The 18,057-nt window shown below is 39.7% G+C and overlaps 1 protein-coding gene across 2 annotated transcripts; it reads left to right on the top strand.

Moving 5' to 3' along the window:
- The first annotated feature begins 1,288 nt into the window (after nt 1-1,288).
- AQP4 (aquaporin 4) lies at nt 1,289-15,089 on the top strand. Of its 2 annotated transcripts, XM_025365585.1 has the most exons (5): nt 1,289-1,449; nt 4,544-4,958; nt 5,846-6,010; nt 6,289-6,369; nt 10,638-15,089. In XM_025365585.1, the coding sequence occupies exons 1-5, from the start codon at nt 1,418-1,420 to the stop codon at nt 10,914-10,916; spliced, it is 972 nt and encodes a 323-aa protein (XP_025221370.1). In that variant the 5' UTR covers nt 1,289-1,417; the 3' UTR covers nt 10,917-15,089. The 2 variants fall into 2 exon arrangements, with proteins under 2 accessions (XP_025221370.1, XP_025221371.1); XM_025365586.1 differs by lacking the exon at nt 6,289-6,369 and having other exon boundaries at nt 1,304-1,449.
- The last annotated feature ends 2,968 nt before the right edge of the window (nt 15,090-18,057 follow it).

Here is an 18,057-nt window from a genome sequence, read left to right as displayed (position 1 = left end):
TCAATCTTGGTTAGCTCAAAATGCTTGAAACAGTAATGAAGTGCTCCTCTGAAAGTCACACTCAAATTTTGAATTCCTCTTTCGAATGAGAGTTCTTCACCCATTCCCATGTCTCAAGTACGCAAATGAAAACAAAACAAAAAACTGTAACTGGGATTTAAAAGTATAACAGTCTTTCTTCTCTCTTATGTATTTCTTTCTTGTCATACTTCATTCTGGAAAAAAACATCCAATCTGAAATATAAAGTGGGAAAAGGGAGGCGTCCATAGATAATGTGAGTTATTATCATTGTTCTAGTTGTCGACTTGAGTAGTGGGTTCATAGATGTTCATTACATTATTTAAAAGCCATTATAATTAACTATTAGAAAATAAGAGGGCCATACATGCACGAGTGATGACAGAGTGTTATAACTCAGGAATTCTGATTATTCCAATCCCATGCACCTACGGTCTATTTAAAGAAAAAATAATAATGAGATGGTGATGCAGGTAGCTAATGGCTAAACCTTCTAGAGTTCACCAAACTCCTTAGACAGGGACGTCTTCATAAGCACGTAGCCTGTGCAGCTGCACAAGGTCCTGCCTTTAGCAGCACCCAGCCTTCATTTATGCTCTGCTGTCACAGTCTTGAAATTTAAATAACGTTTTACCAAGGTGTCCTGCATTCATTTTGCACTGGGACCAGTAAATTATAAAATCAGTCCTGTCTCTAGGTTTCCAGAGGTTAAATTTACCTACAGTTCCCCGTAATTTCATCCCCATCCAACTTTGATATTTTTTAAGTTTGCTACTTCTTCCCCCCAGATTATTAATATAACAGTCAGGTGAGCACCTAGAGCCATCTTATTTCCTGTATTTCCTATGTTTCCTTATTTTTAGTGTCCAAATTAGTGCTGCCTGTGCTATAAATGGAGCTGCAGTTCTATATTGTGCTTATAATGCTTCTTCTCAGATCAAAAACTTCAAACAGAATTCATTGGCTAAAAAATAAATGCACCAAGTGTCTATCTCAATTCATCTCAACTGCTGGATTATACAAATTCATTTTCTAATAGTTGCCCGATTTAAACTACAACATGTAACCAAACAAGACAAATTCTGAACAATTCTTCGTGGTAGGAAGAATTCAAATAAAGATTTGAGGAAATCCTCATTTTCAAACATTACTGGCTGAAAAAAATAAACATAACGTAAGTAAATGTTTTTGCATTCCTGAAATGCCCTGTGTCTACAGTGATCAGGTACAGAAAAGTTACTTCAAGTTCAAATATAACTTAGCGATTGCCACATGGTGCAGAATCTTTCCACCCCTAACACTCCAAAAACCCAATCAGACAAGTGGCCGTAATCTGACTCCCAGCACACAGGGAGCTGCGGGGCAGGCAATGAGAGCTGCACTCTGGCTGGGGAAGGCATGAGTGACAGACCCACAGCAAGGCGGTGGGGGTAAGTCCTTCTTTGCCTTAAGGGATCAATGCTCAGGGCCAAAAGATGAAACTGTCTCTTTTATTTCAGATGTTTGTGCCTTCTTAGGCAGAATCTGGAAGGCAGCTATGGGGCAGGTGGGTGGTTCTTTTAGATCTAAGTACTGGGCATTTTCAGAAGAGAGGCATAGAGAAGGTAGAAGAAAAGGGATGCTTTTTAGGCAAATCCTCCGTATGTGTGAGATCTGCAAAAGCCCAGGAAAATTACCTTATGGAGGTAAATCTAGCTATAGTGCATTTCATCAGAAAAATTACTCACCCAGATGCTCAACTGTCCTGGAGTGGATGAGGCTGAGTGTTCAGCTAGAAAATGATGTGTCCGATTCGGTACAACCGGGTCACATCAACAAATCCCCTTTGTTCTGGGGCAAAAGAAGCAAAACTAATTGTATTGATCATTTCCAGTGAGTGTGAACATGTAAGGGAACACTGACAATAAAAACAGGGTGCTATGGGTGACGCTGGGGTGAGCCCTCATAAGGCCAGAGAGATGTCTATGCTGCCAGCAAACTTCAGGATTCACAGCCGACTGAGGCTGGTACATCTGCCTTGGAAGGAGATCAGATTTTTGTGGATTTAAAAAAAAAAAAAAAAAAAAAAAAGCTAAAAACATTCTTAAAGAGTACGTTTATGTTTTGTTTTCAAGTTTTGCACTCTTTTAAATTTCTCTGGCTGATGAAAATTTGAAGCTGAAAGAGCAATTGAGTTTCTTAAATTAGGTCTCTGGAGAGGTAGACAGGTGCATGAGAGACCAAGCAGGGAGAGAACTCGGGAAACGGCAGAAGTGAGAGGTGAAGCGGGTGAGCAAGGGGGCTGGCCTTTTCTGGTTCCCACCTTGCCTGGTGTCTCCTGCGGGGCTGAGAAGGACGTTTTCTGCCCACCTAGCTTCCTTAGCCTCCTGTTTTGTCCTCCTCCTTCTCCCCACTAACCCTGACCACAAACAACAGCACCTGTGATCACATTTTGCCCCCTTTGCCATCCCGGCTACAGCCCTGGGCTGCCAGTGAGTTCAGAAGTGACTCTCCTAACTTCTTCAATGTGTGACTTTCCTGAGTTTGCCCTCTTTGGGAATATTTTTAGTGTCTCCTCCAGGGTGCCCTCCCTGCCCCATTCCAACTACCGTTTTTGTTTCTTTACATTCTCTTCCTCTAGAGAGTATGATGTCATTGTCATCCCACCTGGGGTTTTTCATACTTCTGAGATTTGCTTCACTGGGGCAGGGGATGTATGGGATGTGGCTGGCCACCCTGCTGTGGAGCCAGCTCTTCCTTTATCCTGCCACCCAGGCTTAGGCAAGAAAGGGTTTTTCACCCTCCACCTCTAAAGCAAAGCCCCGTAGCAAACTAAGGGTTAGGCTGAGCTGGAAATTCCCCTCACCCTTTTTGGCACTGCATTTCCTCACTACCCATGCAGAAAGCAGGCTCCTGGGAACATTCAGTGACATGGGGAAATGAGGGCCCCGCAATTTGTCAGAGAGAAAGCCACAATAATATTAATCTCTTAAAGTACTTGACTTTCTTACCTAATCCCTTACGTGGTCCTCTGCAATTAGATTCTCTGGTAAATGCTCTCCATACTTCTTGGCTCTCATGACTATCACAGGCAAAGGACAAGGGCAAAAGTCTTAGATGACATGGTAACTGGGGTAATTGCCCCCACAAAAGGGCAGTCCTAGCCATTTCCTCCCAGAATGAGCAGTTGGCATCAATATCGTCAAACCACCCCTTCTCTGCTCCAAAGATCTGATGACAGCAAGAGGGATATAGACGGGAGGAGAAGGCGTCCTCCCTCTCCCAGACTGCCTGCCCACCACCCTCCCCCGAGAAACTCCGCAAGGTGAGACGCACTGTCCTCTAAGCCCATGTAACAGAAAGCCATCAAGAAAACCTTAGAGAAAAGCCGTTTTCCATAGAGCCTTCTGCTCAGGGGCCCAAAGTTTCCCTAGCCACACCCCTTTTTCCTGACTTCCCGAGCTCTGCACCATGAAGGCAAGAAGGGTACAGGGGCATTGCTGGCACACCCCAGCCTCCAGGCTCCCTGTGGCAGGTTTATCTGCATTTGTACGGTCAGGGTCAAGGGGTGAGAGAGGGTCGGGCACGAGGAGAGGCTGTCCTTCCTCCCCTAAAAGCATCCCCCACTCCCATCTCTCCCCACCTCCAGCGGCCAGGATGCAGCCGGGCCGGCGGGCAGGCCGGCGGGCTCGCGGGGCGGCTTGTGTGTGTGCACCTGGCTGCCGCCCCAGAGCCTGGCACGAGCCGGGAATGGCCGCTGCTCCGCTCTCTGAGAGGCGCTGCAGGCTCCCTGGGGACGGAGGTTGACACGTCCCTGTGCCGCACGCCCAGATCTGGGCGGTGCGCGGTGTCCCTTGGGCAGGCTCAGCTCCCGGACTCCTCCCGCTGGCAGCCTGCTCGCTCCTGGCGCAAAGGAGAGTGAGGGAGTGTCGCTGTTCCAGCTGAGGCCCCGCCTGTTCCCATTGCCCTAGCTAGTCACCAGAAGCTCCTCTCCCCTCAATGAGTTCACTTTCTCAAAAGACAGTCTTCAGCACCCTGGCTTCCTAGAAGTCTCCCCCTTAATCCAGAGTCTTGGGGGAGGGGGAGATTTTCAGAATGCCATTTCAAAGCAATCAAATGCAAAGCTAGAAAAGACGACCCCCCCACGCATACCTTGTTTTAATGCTTTATGTTCAAAATATAAGTGGCATGTAAAATGTACTTGAAACTTAAAAAACTTGCTCTAAGGGAATTAAGTACAAGGTAAATATATTTTATTCTTAATCTTTTAAGGAATTTGATTTAGACATTTTCCTTTCTAGGGACAGTTTGGATAATTTTCCAGTGAAACTGGATGATCTTTGAATATTAAATCAAAGGAGACTAGAATAACAGTCTCTTGACTATTCATGAAGGAGTTTCAGCAGAAGCATTCTTTCCTGGTGTTCTAATCACGCTTGGCAGCACCTGTCCACAGTACCCGAAGATGGCAGGCCTTGTTCCCTTCATCCAAATTCATAAACCTGGGTGTAGTGGCTTCTGATGATGACTTGTTTCTCTTTTCAGTAAGTGTGGACCGTTGTGTACCAGAGAGAACATCATGGTGGCTTTCAGAGGGGTCTGGACTCAAGCTTTCTGGAAAGCAGTCACAGCGGAATTTCTGGCCATGCTTATTTTTGTTCTCCTCAGCCTGGGATCCACCATCAACTGGGGTGGAACAGAAAAGCCTTTACCGGTCGACATGGTTCTCATCTCCCTTTGCTTTGGACTCAGCATTGCAACCATGGTGCAGTGCTTTGGCCACATCAGCGGTGGCCACATCAACCCTGCAGTGACTGTGGCCATGGTGTGCACCAGGAAGATAAGCATCGCCAAGTCTGTCTTCTACATTGCAGCCCAGTGCCTGGGGGCCATCATTGGAGCAGGAATTCTCTATCTGGTCACACCTCCCAGTGTGGTGGGAGGCCTGGGAGTCACCATGGTAGCGTCTTTAGCTATTTTCAAACTAGGACTCCAAGCTTCTTGCAAACTCTTTGCTAAATAATGCCTTGGTGGCATGAGGCACATCCCTAAAATAGCTAATTCACTCCTAAGGAATTTTTGGATGATTCTTAATAGTGTGAAAACTGATTCTGGCAGTGTTTAGGTATATCTGTAAGAAATCATTGTTTGCTCTTGAGTGCCCTAAAAATAACAAAATCTAGGTGGCCTGAAAATTGTGTTGGTTTTTACCTCTCCTTCTCCCATTCCAGTTACTATATTGACTTTATATTTAGCTTAATGCATTTTCCTTACAATTATTTGTTCACTAGCAGAAAAAGACTTTTCTTGTCATGTTCATAAGATGTACAATGATCTACATAAAGGGTTGTGCTTAAAAAACATAGACCTCCGATCCTAGTTTTGTTCTTAGCTGATTAGGAGTATCAATTGTTAACTCAGCACCAGGGCTGATAAAAAAAAAAAAAAAAAAAGCACATGGCTTAAATTTTAATTGAAATATATATTAATTAATTTAAACCTAATTAATGGATTTAATCATTGCCTTATGCAATTACAAGGCTCTCAAGAAATTCTTTTACGAGTTAAGTGCTGCAGTGGCACATTTTGCTTCCTTTGTAGAAAAGGACATTCAGCACAAACTCCTGCTTGGTCATTGTAAGAGTAATTATCTGTGATGACCCAAAATGAATGTAAATTTATTCCTTCTTTTTGGGGGATGAGAGAAGGAAGGCCTCAGTTGAAGGTGGGGTAGAAGACTTACCTTTATTTTTACACAGATCAAATGTGCCTTTCACAGTGATACTAATACATTGTCATCGAAAATACTCTTGCTTCAATTCTGATGGAATATTTTTCTTTCTCTAGGTTCATGGAAATCTTACCGCTGGTCATGGTCTCCTGGTTGAGTTGATAATCACATTTCAGTTGGTGTTTACTATCTTTGCCAGCTGTGATTCCAAACGGACTGATGTCACTGGCTCAATAGCTTTAGCAATTGGATTTTCTGTTGCAATTGGACATTTATTTGCAGTAAGTTTCCAAGTCCATTTATATAATCAATCCCACCTCATTTATCCTCACTCTAGCTGGCCTGAAGACGTTGTGCTTCACAGCAGTTGCTCTTTAGTATCCAGCCATGACTGTCCATTTTAGGTTATAATTTTTCCAACTGCGCAATAAGAATGTTGATCTAGCTGCTAACATCTTGAGGTTCCTCTAAGTGACAAATGACAGCAAATTGCAATGAATGATACTTGCTAGTAGCCCTGTTTCAGCAATGTCTGAAGTTGTTTTCTTGTTTCCTATAGATCAATTATACTGGTGCCAGCATGAATCCCGCCCGATCCTTTGGACCTGCAGTTATCATGGGAAATTGGGAAAACCACTGGGTAACCCTCATATTGATAGTCCCTATCTTCCTACAGTTGAGGACAACTACCTGTGGGACTCTTTTATTTTTCATTATCTTGCTTACTAGTTTCTCTTGCATTTCTCCAACCTTGACCCCCACTTTATTTACATCCTTTGTAAAGACTGGGGAAAGATTAGCACAGAACTTCTGTAAAACATCTCTTATATCTGTTCTAGGCCTTCAATAATAGTCTTTTCCTTTTTTGAAGCACCATTTTAGACACTGTACCTGACAGATTGCAGCAGAATACACTGTATATAGAGGTTGCGCATGTGGATCAAGTTAAAGTCAGCATGGTGTAGCAAATATGGTGTTTAAATAATTGAAAGTAAAGTCTTCCCAGCAATAACAGAAAAAAATTGCAAAAAAAAAAAAAAATGAATGAAATACTTAAAAGCGCTGCCCATAGCAAAGATATTTACCCTTTTTTGTTTACAAATGCATAAACTCAATTAATAGTATGTAAGTTGCAAATATTTGAACTGCAGATGGTGTCGAATAAATAATGCAAAGGTTTATGCTATCATCACCATAACCGTAACTGGAAAAATGAATGACTCACAGAAAAGGCTCACTTTTCAGTCTCAAACCCAACCTATTATAAATAAATATTTATGAATGTAGTGGCAGCGCTTCCAGAGAATAGCAGTGTCCATTTAAAAATATTATAATTAATTTTGTTTCCGTTGTTTCTCACAGCAAAGAAATTTAAATCCTTTACAATTAAATAAGTAATGCAGCAATTGTGAAGGCCACCAACATACTAACTTACAACAGCCAATAAAAATATGAGACCCGTAAGCCAGCTTCAAAGAAGGCTGGCTTTTATTATAGCTTACATATTGCAAATGTCACTTGCAACTTTAAAAAATTCATGAATATAACAGAATATGCCCCTTGTGTTTATTCAGACAGTGATTACTGACCTAGTCACAGCCATTCATCTATGGTATACACTGCAAAGGACAAGAAAATGCACCACTGCTCTGTGCATTCACTTCTAAGAAAAGTATACCAAATCTTTAAAAGTAATCTACAGCATTAAATAACAGAATGAGAGTCAGTGTTCAAATCAAGACTTGGCCAACAATGCCATCCATGAGATTAGTCATTTTGCCACTGATACCTCCATTTTTGTGTCAAAAAACGTTACCACATTAACAGAAACGGAAATTTCTAGTGAGTAGTATATGATCTCTTTTTTCTTCTTCTTTTTGAGATGGAGTCTTGCTCTGTTGCCCAGGCTGGAGTGCAGTGGCACGATTTCGGCTTGCTGCAACCTCCTCCTCCTGGGTTCAAGAGATTCTCCTACCTCAGCCTCCCGAGTAGCTGGGATTACAGGTGCACACCACCATGCCCAGCTAATTTTTTTTATTTTTTCATAGAGACAGGGTTTCACCATGTTGGCCAGGCTGGTCTCGAACTCCTGACCTTAGGTGATCCACCCGTCTCAGCCTCCCAAAGTGCTGGGATTACAGGTGTGAGCCACAGTACCCAGCCCTGATCTATAATGAAAATACAACTTTCAGTTCAACAAATTAAATTGAAACGATTTTGTCATTAACAACTTTTAGTTAAATTTATAAGCACTTGAAAATGTAGATGAAAATATATATTTTATTAATTACTTGTCAGTTGTAGTAAGCTTGTTAAAATTTAAATAGTAGGAAAATTCTTAGCTTGTTGATTAAACCAAAAGTTTCCCATATTATACCAAACTTAATTCTACTAAAAATAGCAATGGTTATATGAAATTTAGAACTAATTTAAAGTATATTTGTAGGTAGAGAGATTAGGAGTAACATTAAAATATTAATTGGGTTTTTTGTGTAGTATAATGATATTATTTTAGTTTTCTTTACACTTTTACACATTTTCTAGATTTTTAGCAATAAAGAGTCTTTAAAGTACACATGACTTCATTTTGAAATAGCAACCTGACACTGAGATTTGTTTATTTTTGAAAACATGCATCTAGGTATCTCACTCATAGATGTTTTGGAAAGGGTAGTAATTATTTTGCTGTTCTGGTCTCCCTTGTGGGATTTGTAGCCTGTGGAATAGTATATGTCTAACGAGACCTTACTAAAGGAACAAAGAGCAAAGACATTTAGAGGAGGGCTCCCATTTCTCCTTTAAAAGAGCATAGAGAAGATAAAGGCTCATATGGGTTTTTTCATGTTCAAGAGAGGAACTTGATTCTTCCAGCCACTCTAACAACAGTTTCCCCGTGAATGTTATGTCTTCAGCCTCAGCTTAAATTTTGAATTTTATTTAAATCTTACAATGAGGATGCAAACTGAGATTAATCTGCAGAGGGTGTTTTAAACAAAAAGCATCCATCATGTTTTTTTTCAAATGAGTAATACAGTGGTAAACAGTATACTACAGTGTTTGGAACAGTGTTTCAAAAGAGAGGTTTTCATTTTGTTTTTTGTTTCTTTGTTTGTTTGTCTGAGACAGGGTCTTACACTGCTGCCCAGGCTGGAGTACAGTGACATGATCATGGCTCACTGCAGCCTCAACCTCCCTAGACTCAAGTGATCCTCCTATCTCAGCCTCCCAAGTAGCTGGGACTACAGCACACCACCAAGCCCCGCTAATTTTTTTGTATTTTGTAGAGACAGGGTTTCACCATGTTGCTGAGGCTGAATCGAACTCCTGGGCTCAAGCAATCCACCCACCTTGGCCTCCCAAACTGCTGAGATTACAGGGGTGAGCCACTGTGCCCAGCCTCAAATGAGAGGTTTGAAGTCAGAAAGGTCTGAAATCTCAGCTCAACCATTTGCTAAGCACAAAATCTTAAGCAAGCTTCTTACCCTCTCAGAGTGTCACTCTTCTTTTCATAAAATGGGAAGAATAATAATATTTATCTCATAGATTATTGTTAGAATTAAATGAGATTATACAGGAAAAGTGCCAAGTACGGCTGGCTCGGGGACAGTGCTCAACAAGCAGGGTTTCTGTTGACCAAGTGCGTCTGCTAAAAAAATGTCTAATATTCTACAGCACACATGTGCTCTAAAGCAAATGCCTGCACTTCATTCAAACTCAAAACTTTATTCTAGGTGCATAGTTAATATGTAATAATTTCCGGCCGGGCACGGTGGCTCATGCCTGTAATCCCAGCACTTTGGGAGGCCAAGGTGGGCAGAACACGAGGTCAGGAGATTGAGACCATCCTGGGTAACACGATGAAACCCTGTCTCTACTAAAAATACAAAAATTTAGCCGGGTGTGGTGGCGGACGCCTGTAGTCCCAGCTACTCGGGAGGCTGAGGCAGGAGAATGGCGTCAACCCGGGAGGCGGAGCTTGCAGTGAGCTGAGATCGCGCCACTGCACTCCAGCCTGGGCCACAGAGGGAGACTGCGTCTCAAAATAATAATAATCATCATCATCATCATCATCATCATCATCTCCATTTATTGAAATCCTATGGAATTGCTACTTCTCAACTAGCCATAAACTCATGTTTTTTCACCAAGCCACCATCGTAAGAAACCACATAGATGAAAGCTATCTGCACCGTAATGAACACATGAGGTTTTCATTTAAATCAAATCACCAAATTTTGGAAGCCTGGAATGGAGCAGGTAGTACTAAGAACTAAAAACTATTAAGTACTTTACAAGTATTATTGCACTTAATCCTTTTACCCCATGAGGTTTGTATTATTATAATCCCCACTTTACAGATGGGGAAAGTAAGGCTTTGAAAGTTAAGTAACTGATATAAGCACTCACAGCTCTGCTAAGTGGTAGAGCTGGGTTGGTTTTGATCATGCTGACCTGAATAATGGTATCCCCAAAAGATAAAGCCTGTGTGATGATCATGATGATGCAGGAAACCAGTGAAAGATGGCAATATTGAGAAAATAAGAGAAGGACTCTCCACAAATTTTTTTTCTATATTAAAGAATTCTTAGCTCACTTAATTTGTAATACCACCAAAGAGGAGCTATCTTTACATTAAGGATTATCATAAGATGGAAAGAACATAATTAATGAAAAGAGAATAGGAGATGAAACAGTTCCTTCTTGTTTTCTGTTCAAATGCTGTTTAATGATTTATGGATCTCTGATGAGGATTTGGTGTTTTTTCTTATTTCCTCTCCAGTTCCCCTCTTTTTGATGCATGACACAAATACACTCTTATTTTAACCCAGCTAGATTATATATTCATGAGCTGCTCAATGGAATAGCTTCTCTCTACTTATACTCTATCCTCTTCCATCTTTTCCTTAGATATATTGGGTTGGGCCCATCATAGGAGCTGTCCTCGCTGGTGGCCTTTATGAGTATGTCTTCTGTCCAGATGTTGAACTCAAACGTCGTTTTAAAGAAGCCTTCAGCAAAGCTGCCCAGCAAACAAAAGGAAGCTACATGGAGGTGGAGGACAACAGGAGTCAGGTAGAGACGGATGACCTGATTCTAAAACCTGGAGTGGTGCACGTGATTGACATTGACCGGGGAGAGGAGAAGAAGGGGAAAGACCAGTCCGGAGAGGTATTGTCTTCAGTATGACTAGAAGATCGCACTGAAAGCAGACAAGACTCCTTAGAACTGTCCTCAGATTTCCTTCCACCCATTAAGGAAACAGATTTATTATAAATTAGACATGTGCAGGTTTGTTGTTTCATGTCATATTAGTCAGTCTAAACAATAAATATTTCATAAATTAGCAAGGAGGAAAGGAAGAAACCTATTGTGAATTTCAAATCTAAAAAAAGAAATATTTTTAAAATATGCTTAAGCAAATATATACCTATTTTATCTAGTTACCTTTCATGAACAACCAATTTTAAATGTGTGTCAAGATTTGGTTAAGTCTTGCCTGACAGAACTCAAAGACACGTCTATCAGCTTATTCCCTCTCTACTGGGATATTGGTATGGTCAATTCTTATTTGAATATTTATTCTGTTAAACTAAGTTTAACAATGGCAAAATACAGTATGTCACAGTCATGCACATAAAAGAGAGAAAGCATAACAAGCTCTTTCATGAGCAATCCCTTATTTATAGAGTACCTCAGCAAAAGAGCATTAGCCAGTGTCACTGCTAATCAGTTACTTCCTTCCATTTATATCACAAATACCCAAGTTTCAATTCTATCTTCAATTCATAGTATTTCTTCTTCCTCCTCACTGCCTAAAGTAATGTGGGACTAAAGCCCAGAAATTTGAAAAGAATATTCAGAAACCCTTCCCAAATCATAAGAGCACCTACCGAGATGCAAGACAAGCAGACTCATAAAATCTTGTAGAGGCAGAGGAAAAGTTACCATCATACGAAAATCACAAACAAAAAGGAAATCTGTACTCTGGTATCAAATGGTTGATCTGTTTTCAGTGCACACCCTCAAATGCGCCACACCAGTTTAATGATCTAAGCTCTTAACCCCTTTACCACTTTGCTTATTTTTTAAAAATTTATTGGCAAAACTGGGGATTTTGTTTGCAACTTTGGTTATCTATATTTAAACATTAGCTGAGACATATTTTTGGTAACAAGAACTTAGCTAGTTGAGTCCTGGCTTTTTGTTGATTATTAAGCTGTGTTCACTCTAGAAGGTGTAAAGGCCCTGTCCCAATCTCTGCCCTCTCACTTCTCATGACATTTGTTGATAATCTTTACTGCATGTGTAATCATATTTGAGTGAATTAAAATGTATGACAGACAAGGTACAACATGGTTGTAGAATAAAATGGTAAGGACATCAGATCACTCTGTATTCAAAGCTTACCAGAAGACCAGTCTTTCATTTCTGGATATATTGTACATAACCCAACACATTTTTAAAGTATTTTTGTTACTGACTCATTTACTTGTCAAAATAATTTGACTTTTTGTCCTGCTTTGCCTTTTGTCAGTAGAACGTTCTCCAGAAACCCCAGTTTCTGTCATCTTAACTAGTCTAGTCTAGCTGTTATCTTAGACAAAGAACTGCAAATGTCAATTTCACTGAACAAAAGCTATTAGAAGTAAAGCAGAAACCTATCACTGCAAGGAGTGACTTGTGAATAACTGATGATCAAGGGCTGTCTTCTCTTAAGCATGGTTCCAACTGTGTGTCACTTTTTAGCATTAATGGCAGTTGTGTGTCTGTGGCAGTGAGATAATGGACCACTATTAAACCTGATTCTCTTCGGTGCTAGGAAAGAGTGATGTGTGAGATTCCCAGAGAGTCATCACACCAGTGTTATGCCTGGGAGTGCCATTGGCATACCGCAGGTGCCTAAATCCCAGGCCCCTTTCTCAGGGGGCGTGGCCACACCACACACTGTGCCAGTGGCATATGGTTATTTCCTAGCAGGGATGGCACCTATGGAAACTAGGGTGCAAATCTCCCAAAGATGGTTTGCACCGTCATTTCAAATGTTTGCACAATATACCACTTAGAGGCTTAAAATCAGGGTGGTTCAGTTCAAAAGGTAATATCAACCATCAGCAAACATGTCAATTTAAAAATAAGTTTGGTTAACAAGGAAATGTTAAACAGATTTTTTGAATACACTTACAATATACTGGCTTATAATCATTTTTATTCTGCCATATGGTTTATTTCATATACACTCACTTTTACACTCACTTCCAATTATAGTATTCAATAAGTTAGGGTTTTTAAAAAGTGAATGATGTTTTTGTAATTTGTTTCTAGTAGCTAGCAGAGAGCCTGGCACATAGTAGGTATTTGAAACAAGTGTGTTAATTAATAAAAATATATAAATCTCATTTGAGATTTAAGAATATAAATAATTTTCTTTTAATCTTTATTTTGCTCAATATTTAATAGGAAGCATGATTTCAAGGACTACTGAAGGAAGGCAATATAAATGTGAAAACCATAAAATATATTTTTTGCATTCTACTATTTTTAGGGGCATGAAATGAATGAAAGCTTTAGCACTTTTTTTCCCCTACATATGAGACAACATATTTTTTATTTCACTCAAGGCTCTGCCAGTAAAAAGTAATGAAATTGTACCTTTCTAATGACATCTATACAGCAGGGGTCTATTGCCTTGTGGATGGCACCAAATTATCCAAGTGTATTAGAAGACTGGGGCTTTTTTCTTTAATCCCTTCTTATTAATGAAGTGCATAGTGCTGCTCCCAGGAGACCACTGCTGACAGATACACAGAGAAGAGATCAGAGAGGAAAAACTGGGAAGACATAAATGAATTATACCCAGCCATGAAACAATGCCAACTGTCTCTTCCCTACGGAGGAGTACAATTACCCTAAAATTGTAAGGTGGTCCCTCCACTGAAAACGCACATAGTTTGTCAAAAGTGTACAAAAGGGAAGGAGTCCGATTTTAAGCTTTCAGGGGACCAGAATTCGAATGTATGTTTCCATTGTTGAAGATAACATTTTCTTCAAAGAGCCTTAACCTTTTATACTGGAAGGAAATATTTTCTGGACCTAAGTAGTTGCCTAAATTTAAGATTCCTACACGTTATTTCTGCCATTGATGCTTTTCCTAAACCCTTATACTATCTTTTTATCATCTGAGCCTTTTCTTAATGCAGCTCCTAGGTGCTAGCTAGAGCTGCTGCTCAGTATTGAAGATTTTACAAGAAGATTAGAAATCTTTGGAAAATATCTGTGATGAAATTGAGCTATATGATTTATTAGAGATCTGACTCCAAAGAGCACAGAATACTGTTCTCAGACCATGAAACCAGACAATACGTGTATTGGTTTAAATTCAATAATAACAGGAAAATCCCAAAATAGAGCAGTAAATTCAAATGGTAGGATGAATCCTGGAAAACCTCCGATTGCAGCATGTTGACACCAACCTCACATGTTATGAACATTTCACATAGAAATTGCCTTTGTGACAACTGAAGATGGCACAGACATCTTCTGTGTCTGAGGGGCATAGACAACCTTATCAAACAATATAAAAGCCAATATAAATTCTCATTGTAAGTACTATGGAATATGCAAATTCAGAACATTTTATACCTAAAGGTAATTCTGTCTTTCCTAATGTGTTTATAACACGAAAATTATTGGAAGATGTGGTTACTATTTGGAAAGCATAATGTAACAAAACTCTCTTTCGTTACCACAAATTTTGTGAGTTTAGTACTTTACAGATTGTCCCATAAGGTCAGTAGCTTTTGAAACCCATAATTCCCCAAAATAAATGAAAGACATTTAATTCAAGGATCAAAAATTGTGGCCACTTTTGCAAATGACTACCTATAGCCTGTGAAAATACATTTCAAAAAATGTTATGTGCAATGAACACTAAATGTAAGAGCAGTTACAGTGTGACTCACTCATGTTAAAAAAATCAAAGAGCTAAAAAATACATCTAATTTATGTAACCCATTGGAATGTATTTCTAGGTTTTCTTCAGGATTAATTAAATAAACATGCAATTTATGAAAACATATAAACAATTATTGATCACTTTTATGACCCAAATCACAATAAAATTGTCATTTAGGATAAACTGGGGAGAATAGACTGAACATATGGTTATATTCACAGTTATTTATTAACTTAAATGTTATTCCAACATTAGAGCTAATGTTAAAAAGATTTAAACTGTAATGTCTAATATTTGGAATAATATATTAAAGTATTAGCATTGTGGTTGATTTTCACAAATTATGTTGCATCTTGTACTACTAAGCTCGTGAAAATAAACATTCGGATGTTTTAAAAGGTAAACATGTTTGATGAAGTTAAAAATTCATTTGTAGTTAAATCTTAAGATGATCCTTTAGAATGATCAGGAGGTTTTAAGTATAATCAACACCAAAGGAAATGGTGGTAGGCCCATGAAATCAAATGTATTTTTTGAAAGCCTGCAGAGTATACACTGTGGGATGCCCTGATACAGATAGTGAAAATTGTGTTTGTACAGGCTTAATTCTGAATGTCCACATCTATGCAAAATAAACCATTGGTTATCAGCTATCATTACGGTGAATCTAAAAGTGAAGATACAAACAACTGCCACTAGTATTGCTAAATAAATGATCCGTCCGCAGGCCATTTGGCAGATTCTGCCTACCCAGATGGATAATGTAGGCTCAATGAGTACTGGTTTAACCCGCTGGGTTCTTGGTTTCAGGGGCTTCTCAATTTTGAGAGGTTATACACTCTCAGTGGAAGACTAAGGACAATCATGTATGTAGTGTGCAACCCATCAGATGAGTGATGAGTGATGCCTTAGGAGCCAGGTGGATAAGTACCTCACTTATAGCATTGGTCACACTGTAGTGAAATCATTGGTGTAGGTGTCTATCTCCTCCACTAGATTCTAAACTCCTTACTGTGTCTTATTTCTTCTGTATCTTCCCACTCCCACCTCTACCCGTTGGCACTGAGACGAGGCTTGACTTTTCACTCAATAAGGGCCTTTCACTCAATAAGTGCTTGTTGCACGGATAAAGAAAGAATTAATATCTTACAATCATTAGGAAATGTTCAATCCAGTTGGATTTGGCTGCATAGATGTGTGCTAAATATTTGAATTCTTATAGTTTCAGGTAGAAGCCCAAAATTAGCTCAAACACTAAAGAAAAAGGGAAATGCACACAAAGAATAAAACACTAATTGGATTTCTAAAATTTATACCTAATGTGTAGGCAACTAGACATGTTTTCATTGCTATATTTATACAATGGCCAGATGTTAGATGAAATTTAGCTCAATGAGTACTTCAGCAAAAAAAAAAAAAAAAAGTTTTTTAACAAGCATAGAAACCCACAGATATAAATGTCAGCTTGCTTTTGGATAATTAGTCCATTTGGAAAATGTCCAAAACAATGTCACCTGAATTAATTCTTACTATTTTTCCATTTTTCCACTTCTTCAATCTTTGGGTTTAAGGCAAATTAAGAACTCTAAAAAGCTGAGTTGAGTTCTTCAATTTCCACATGTTCAGAAATCTCTGGGAAATGATGATGATGTTTGTAATCTTTTTGCATACCGCATGGCTGATGCTCAATACATGCAAGATGGATGGATGGATGGATGGATGGATGGATGGATGATGGATGGATGATGGATAGGTGGATAGATGGATGATAAATGATGGATGGATGGGTGGATGACAGAAACACTCTAATCTGGGAGTAAATGAAAATCATAGCCTGTATTCCTTCTATCCTTTCAAGGATTGCTTTTCATAGAAGAGTTATAGAATTATGAAAGCATCAGCCAAGGGTTTCAAGGGAAGAGGAGAAATGAATGCATTAGAATAATTATCAATTGTGAGCACATATATGGGAATTTTGAATGTATAAATATTATTCTCAAGTACTTAATATTCGAAGCTCATTGTGGGCCAAGCATTATTATCATTCCCATTTCCAAAGATGAGGTAACCAAGTGTCAAGGAAATTAAGTAAATTACCCAAAATTACATTTAAAGGTAAAGCAAAAACTGGAATACAGATCCAAATTGATCCCAATCCCCACATAGTTCGCCTAAATCACACAAAGTTTTCCCATTTGTCTATCAGCTTCATTTCCCACCAGCTATGTTTCCTTTAAGTGGCAAAAAATAAAAACGTATTCTATCTATACCATGGGAACACCCCATGTCAACACCACCAAAGGGCAATAAAGTAAGTACTACAGGACCAGACTAAGTACTGTAGACCTTACAAAAGGTCTCAAATAAGAGAATAGCGCTGACTGCTACAATGGGTTTAATTTAGGATACCCTGGATAATTTAGGAAATTTTTGGTTGTTTTATCCTTAGGAAAATATTATAAATCCCACTATTTGAAACATTTTTCATTTAGTCTAGAAAACAGAATTGAGGATAACTGCAAAGTTAGTGAGAAGATCTTCCACATTTCAATATGAAAAATAATAACATTAGCTTTGTATTTTTGTGCACTTACTCAAGCTTTACATAAGTTTACTTATTCCTCATAGACGCCTTATAAGGTAGGTCCTGCTACTATTCCTATTTTTTTTTTTTTTTTTTTTTTTTTTTGAGACGGAGTCTCGCTCTGTCGCCCAGGCTGGAGTGCAGTGGCCAGATCTCAGCTCACTGCAAGCTCCACCTCCCGGGTTTACAACATTCTCCTGCCTCAGCCTCCCGAGTAGCTGGGACTACAGGCGCCCGCCACCTCGCCCGGCTAAGTTTTCGTATTTTTTAGTAGAGACGGGGTTTCACCGTGTCAGCCAGGATGGTCTCGATCTCCTGACCTCGTGATCCGCCCGTCTCAGCCTCCCAAAGTGCTGGGATTACAGGCTTGAGCCACCGCGCCCGGCCTACTATTCCTATTTTTCAGGTAAAGAAACTGGAGCTGGGCCAGGTGCGGTGGCTCACACCTGTAATTCCAGCACTTTGGGAGGCGAAGGCAGGTGGATTACCTGAGGTCAGGAGTCCAAGATCAGCCTGACCAACATGGTAAAACCCTATCTCCACAAAAAATACAAAAATTAGCTAGGTGTAGTGGCACACGCTTGTAATCCCAGCTACTAGGGAGGCTGAGAGGAGAGAATCACTCGAACCCGGGTGGCAGAGGCTGCAGTGAGCAGAGATTGCACCAGTGCACTCCAGCCTGGGTGACAGAGTGAGAAAAAAATAAAAATAAATAAACAGAAAGAGAGAGAGAGAGAGAGGAATGAAAAGAAAGGAAGGAAGGAAGGAAGGAAGGAAGGAAGGAAGGAAGG

Source organism: Theropithecus gelada, chromosome 18 (assembly GCF_003255815.1).
Source record: "Theropithecus gelada isolate Dixy chromosome 18, Tgel_1.0, whole genome shotgun sequence".
In the NCBI taxonomy this organism is placed as follows: Eukaryota; Metazoa; Chordata; class Mammalia; order Primates; family Cercopithecidae; genus Theropithecus; species Theropithecus gelada.
Note: the sequence above shows the minus strand (reverse complement) of the source record. Positions and strands in the feature narration are given on the sequence as shown.